Genomic DNA, 7,091 nt, shown 5'->3' with positions numbered 1-7,091 from the left:
AGAACAACAGGATTGATGAACCATACAAATAGTTCCCCTTTAAAGTCAGTCATGAATCCCCACTACCCGACCTCCAGCCTCCCTCCTCACTCACTCTGGAGGTTTCTCTTTTACTTAAACTCACTTCACTTTTACTCCAAACACAAAAAAAAACACATTTTAAACCGGACAAACATCTTTTTCAGCTGCATTGACTGACAGTTAACGATCAGTCAAAGTCATCCGTCTCCACTGTGTCTAAGTGGCTGAAACTGCATGAACCTGAGCCGTGACGTCACCGAACAAGGGCGTGCATGTTCAGGAAAACCTTTCTTTTGTAAAGAGGAATATTTCATATTTGGGCTTCTACTCACTTCCAGCATTCCTGTCAGTGTCAAAAAAACCTGTGTGAACTAGTTGGCTGTGAGTGCGTGAGTGTGTGTGTGTCTGTGTGTGTGTGTGTGTGTGTGTGTGTGTGTGTCCTGCATGTTTGCGCTTGTGTGCCCAGCATCCATAAAACGGGGAGCTTGTGCAATCCCCTGAACACTTGACTCACGCAGAGTGAAAAATGCCTCAAGACACCAACAAAAAAAAAGGCATTTTGATACGAGACATCGGGACATGCTTCCAAGTGCAATGCAATACTTACTCTTTCTTTCTTTTTCTTTTTTTTTTTAAAGAGGCCTGAGTGCATACAATGTTACAGCACGGCTACATTTTCCACATGGATCATAATCATATATGGAGATGATACAGGGAGAGTGAGAGGTTGAAGGAAGGACACACCTCTCAGCCTCCCCCTCTCTGCCCCACGGGCACGTTGCAGCCTGCAGGATGTGATCCAGTTTATTATGGACCGAGCTCACGGAGGCCGTCACTAGAGGGAAGCGCTGTCGGACCGATCGGATCATTAAACCTGACATTTATCACAGGGAGACATCAAGTGAAGGTCAGTCACTAGAAAATACTTCTTAATGACATTTTTCATCAATCTCTCTCTCTCTCTCTCTCTCTCCAACATCTGCTTCTCTCCCTTTTGCTGACTTGATTATTTACACGTTTCAGATTGATTACAAACCTATGAATCATTGTTTTAAAAACTTTGGACAGCAAGATAAGCCATCGATGTTTCTTTATTGGTAAACACGTTTATCAGGTTTTGTTTTGTTGATTTAGAACCCAAATCTTTTAGGAAAACATATAGTTGCTGTACATACTTTCCTATTTGGTGGATTCTCTTGCAGACGTTAACAATTATTACCTTATTTCTTTTAAGTAAATTTCATCAGTTATTTGAGTTTGTCCATCACAGCAGTTCATTTATGTCACATGTCTGCTGCAACATTTGCAGATGTTTGCCACAACGGATAGACAGCAAAAGTTTTATTTCTTTTTTCACCTGACAGCACCACTGTATTGCTCAGACTCAATCCTTCTGTTGCATTGTAGTGATGTAAGACTTTTTTGGTGTGTTTACTCATCACTGCTGTTTCTGGCCATCAGGGGAAATAAACAGTTTGCTTCAGTCGGACCAGAGCAAGGACATTAGGACTTAATCAGGAAATAGGGGCTTGATGTCTTGTCCTCACAGAGGGAAATGAGATTTTGCGAGAGATCTTATCGTTCCTTTCTCTACATCACTCGTGTATCAATCGTGTATGCTAAAAATCCTTGGTTCGTCTGAGACATGCCGTCAGAGGTCAACCCTCTGACCTCTGCACTGCAGATTTACTAGATTACAAGATACAAGACCCGGAAACTAATATCCGAGTGTGTCGAAATACTGTTCTTCTATGACGCAGCCCCGCTAATTGATGTGTGGCGTGTTTTAGCACGCTGATCTACACAGTTTTTTTTGTATTTTAGAGGCTGCGTGTTTTTTTTTTGCCATTGGTCAACAGTGTTTTGTAATGTTTATCTTCGGTAATGGCGGACTATTTTCTCCAGACCATTAACAATCTTTTTTTAGTGTTCTCAAAAATCTAAAAATCAGGCCTCCAACTAATTAGAATACAGTGTGAAACCACCAAGTTTTTTTTTAAAATGTGATTTCCATCACCTCTCTTTTTTGGAAAAGTGCAATAATATTCAGAAGGTTTTTCAAAAGACTGAATGCCTGACATCCGGTTTCAGTCTCACACCTGTTTTCAAGCCATCAGGAGAGATAACATTTCCCCCCAAAACATCTGTAAATCATGAGAAATGCAACCCCAAGTTTGCCTGTAGAATTGTTTCGACCGATGCTGTAATGTACAAATACAAGTTGAATTGAAACATACATCCATGCAAATGTCAATCATAGCACGCAACCCTTTGAAATATAAATAACTTCAGCTCCCTTCCTATAATAGGTAGAATAATATTAATAAGTAGGTTTTCTTTAGTGTATATTCACCTGAACACACGGGGTAGTCCAGCGCACAGTTAAACAAAAACACTTGCTTGGGTTAAAAAAAATGTAAATAAATACTTGTGCAAAATAAAACAACATCACATTAGGATGAAAACACATCAAAAACATCAACGACTGACTAACTTTGGTGTCACAAACGTCTGTTGTCTGGTTGAAAGTCCTGTGTTTGTCAGACCTTTACACCCCTCCTCGCTCCCGGCATGTATACCACCTCATCACACTCAGGGAGTTTTCTCTGAGTGTCCGAGTGTTGATACTTGAAAGCCTGGTGTGTCTCATACGGATGCTAAAGAGCTGCTTATTTAGGTTCTAACTTTGTCTCTCATCCTCAGGATCAAAACTCCTTCCAGCATGAACAATTCCAGCTCTTCCTCCTTAACGTCCTTTCACAATAAAACCCAAAACCACGAAAGCGACAGCGTCGTGAGCAATGACTTCTCCACGATCTTGGGCGCCGTCATCCTCGGCATCGTCTTCCTCCTGGGCGTTCCCGGCAACCTCTTCATCGTCTGGAGCATCCTGGCTCGCACCCGACGACGCTCGGTCACCACCCTCCTCATCCTCAACCTGGCGTGGGCCGACGGCTGCCTCATGGCCCTCACCATCTTCTTCATCATCTACCTGGCCAAGCAGACGTGGGTGTTCGGCGACGTCATGTGCAAAGGCGTGTTCTACCTGTGCAACACCAACATGTACGCCTCCATCTTTCTGATCACGCTGATGAGCGTGCACAGGTTGGTGGCCGTGGTGTTTCACAGGAAGATGTCCTCCCTGATCACCATGACGATCGTGAGGAGGGTGGTCGTAGGAATGTGGGTGTTGGTGATGGTCATCGCGATCCCCTCGCTGGTGTTTCGGGACGTCAGAGAGGACAAAGGCGAGATGAATTCAATAAGGCTGGTGTGCGCGCCCAATCACACGCGGCCTCGACATGTAAGTAGACCAGGGCTGCAATGGATGTATCGTTTGGCCAAAGTAAAATATTATATATTCATTTTCAGCTCTGTTTTTGGTCTCCACCAACTCCTGAAGGAAGGTCTCTTCAGCTGCTAGATGCTCCATTGTGTTCACCAGCTGGTCTCTAAATCTGTCTGTCTGTTGTTTAATGCAGCGGTTAGTGTGCAGTGAGGTTTTTAGAGCTAGAACTGATACAAATAACTGAAAATGTATCTTTATTTACTGCCATTAACACACACGAATAGACAATTAATATTACAAAACAAAGTGATTGACATACATGCACATATCAGATGGAATTACATAAACACATCTAGTGTTACGACAGCTGCCAAAACACAGATCAGTGTGGTTTAGTTGAAGAGTTTATGCAATTTGCGTGTTATTTCAAGATAGTTTTCATGTTTTAACAGCTGATTTGTTTACGTAATCACAAGATATTTTCATGTTTTTAAAAGGAATTTTTAGGTTGTAAAAAAATGTGTTTTTCACGCAACAAGAAATTATTTTCATGTCAATAAAAAAAAGGTATTTTTAGGTTATAACGAGACGTTTTCGCGTTATAAAAAAGATGGAAAAACATAACACTGATACATTATTTATCCTGGCGTCGCACAATCACCCGCTTCCGTAATGCCTACAAGAAATACACATCAAAGGAATAACGTATAATAACCCCAACTACGGTGAAAAATCCATCATTTTAAATCAAATTAAAAGTTGGCATATTCTAGAAGTAGTATCCTAAATCCCCCAAAAAAAGAGACACATACAATTTACTCTCGTCAGGTGAATCTTTGACCTACGCATGAACAGATGCAGAATTTTGTTTTTGCAATCATTTCAATGGTGTGTACGTCTGGCATCCTCCTGTGTGCAGGTGAGGTTTCAGTATGCCCTTGAGACGGTCTCTGGATTCATCCTCCCGTATGCCGTCATCATAATCAGCTACGTCCTCATCCTGAGGCGCCTGAGGCAGACCAAGTTCCGCCGAACGGTCCGCAGCGAGAAACTCATCCTGGCCATCGTGGTGACGTTTGGCATTTTCTGGCTGCCGTACCACGTCATCAACATGATGGAGGTATGTGAGGGCGCGCTGGCGGCATCGTCACAGGATTTATAATTCTGATTTTGTATCAACGATCTGATCTTCTATGTTTTGGTCCAAGGTGGCGGCTCAGTGGTACAGTCTGGAATCACCTATGAGAGACACGTGAGTAACAAAATATTTTAACACACTCTCACAGAATTATTTTCATTGATATGTTTTTCGTATTATTTATATTTATTTATTCATCTAGCAATAGCACTACATTATAAGTTGATTGTGAAAATTAATTTTTTTACATACAGTATAGTCGGAAAAAAATAAGTCAAAAATAACGTTGGACTGATAACTATTCTACTATACTATGATTCATTTACAGCTGATATACTCTGTCTGTCAATTTGTGATTCTTTGAAATAAGTGTTTGCCTCTTTGTAGTTGTTTAGTGTCTCTTGTGTCTCTTTGTAGTTGTTTATGTATCTTTGTAGTTGTTTAGTGTCTTCGGGCCTCTTTGTGGTTGTTTAGAGTCTCTTCGTAGTTGTTTAGTGTCTCTTCACGCCTCTTTGTAGTTGTTCAGTGTCTCTTCGTAGTTGTTTAGTGTCGCTTTGTGCCTCTTTGTGGTTGTTTAGTGTCTCCTCGTGCCTCTTTGTAGTTATTCAGTGTCTCTTAATGGTCACTTTGTTTTTGTAAACGTGTCCTGTGTCTTTGTAGTTGTTTAGTGTCTCTTCGTAGTTGTTTAGTGTCGCTTTGTGCCTCTTTGTGGTTGTTTAGTGTCTCCTCGTGCCTCATTGTAGTTGTTTAGTGTCTCTTTGTGCCTCTTTGTAGTTGTTCAGTGTCTCTTAATGGTCACTTTGTCTTTGTAAACGTGTCCTGTGTCTTTGTAGTTGTTTTGTGTCTGTGTGGTTACTTTGTAGACATTTTGTCTACTAGTAGCTTTGAGTCTATTTGTGCTAATGTTAGTGTTGCTATGTAGTCATATTGTGTCTCTTTGAAGTATAGTATTTAAGTAATCCATTCATTGATACATTTATATTTCCTTATTGAGTTAGTTTGAGAGCACGGTGTTTAAATTGAGCTCTCAAAGATTGTTCCAAACATCAATTTTATGTTCCCTGAATATAGTAGAAGTTTTACTTGTGGTCTAAAAAGTGTTTTTTTCTGCAGATTGATCAATATAACCAAGTCCAGTCGGGCAGTGACTTCGGCTTTCGCCTTCATCAGCAGCTGCGCCAACCCCGTCCTCTACACGTTCGCTGGTAAATCCTACATCAAGCAGAACGGCTTCGCCTTCATGGCTCGGCTCTTTGAAGGGACGTCAATGGACCAACCGGGGAACAAAAAGAGTAACAACCCTGTGGGAACCAGTACGGTGGACTCTGCGAACGGCTCAGGACCAAGAAGTATTATGTTACAAAGTGGGACATGATGCAATGAACTTTGCGCATAAATGAAAATGAAAGCAAAATCCAAAATACAGGTGGAGCGTGTAGATTTGGGTAGGTTGAAAGAAACATAGGTTTGACTGGTTGACAGCTGTGCAAGGAAAATACTTTGTATGGTTTGTACCTTCCCATTGTAAATCAGAACTGTAAATACTGAAATTTTTTTTAAACATTTTGTCAGTTGCAGAAAATAACTCAAGTAAAACAAAACAGTACTTCATGTACTTTGGAGCAATTTGATTGTACGAAAACACAAATTTACATTTTTTTAACAGCTAAGACTTTATATAGAAACACTAAAACATGCATTAACATTAAGTATCTGCTTACAACCACATCTTATAAACCTGCTTTACTGCTTATGATTGATATGATTAACAGAATCTGTAAACTGATCCGCTCATGGAATACTTTGAAAGGTAGAGAATGTGTTCCTCTGACGTGTCCGATCTGAACCAGCATCAGAAAACGTAATTATTTTTTTTTAAATGTCTTTTATAAAATGTATACACAAACTGAAGCCAGTGCTCCTCTGGATTGGGCATCGGCTATGCAACACGTCTCAAATCCATCCGATCGGTCAACTCTGCAAGCTCTCAATGTTTCACCTTCATAACATATCACGATGCAATGAATCATCATTTAAAATTGCTTTACACTACATGGATTACACAGCTACAGTGTAAAGATGCCTTTCCTTTAAAAACATTACTTTCATTGTCCTATTTTAAATAAAAACGCTGAATTTAAATATGTAGCCTGATACATTAAAATGTTACGTTACATAAAGAGCTTATTTTATTACATTACATTTTCATTTAGCTGACACTTTTATCCAAAGCGACTTATGTAAGTAGACACAGCTACGGGGAGCCATTCAGGGTTAAAAGTGTCTTGCTCAAGGACACGTCGACTAGGTTTGAACAAAGACAACAAAAATGAAGAGACGAACCCTGCTAGGTCTATTAATTAATGTTCATTTATAATCTTAAAAAGTTGGGTGTCTCAGATCATGGTGTCATTTTAATGTGTCCGTCGCATCCTTGATGAATATTTAAGTACACATCACTTCTCTGTTGATTTATTCCCTTAGTAAATCTAGTTTCTTCATTACAGCATGATGTTAATTTAGTAAATTATGGTCCATTTAGAGTCAAACAGACCATAAAGCAGGGTATGCTTTAGGGCGGGACTTACTGTGATTGACAAGTCGCTTCCAATTCTCTACGTCATTCCTACACAGTCCAAATAA

General features: G+C 40.2%; 1 protein-coding gene across 1 annotated transcript; it reads left to right on the top strand.

Annotated features, from left to right (window-relative positions):
- The first annotated feature begins 825 nt into the window (after positions 1-825).
- Positions 826-6,704, top strand: ltb4r2b (leukotriene B4 receptor 2b). Its single transcript, XM_034554548.1, has 5 exons — positions 826-928; positions 2,725-3,325; positions 4,230-4,430; positions 4,519-4,562; positions 5,562-6,704. The coding sequence occupies exons 2-5, from the start codon at positions 2,744-2,746 to the stop codon at positions 5,821-5,823; spliced, it is 1,089 nt and encodes a 362-aa protein (XP_034410439.1). The 5' UTR covers positions 826-928; positions 2,725-2,743; the 3' UTR covers positions 5,824-6,704.
- Positions 6,705-7,091: the final 387 nt, after the last annotated feature.

This window comes from Cyclopterus lumpus, chromosome 17 (assembly GCF_009769545.1).
Source record: "Cyclopterus lumpus isolate fCycLum1 chromosome 17, fCycLum1.pri, whole genome shotgun sequence".
NCBI classification, from domain to species: Eukaryota; Metazoa; Chordata; class Actinopteri; order Perciformes; family Cyclopteridae; genus Cyclopterus; species Cyclopterus lumpus.
This window is presented reverse-complemented; position numbering and strand designations above follow the sequence as displayed.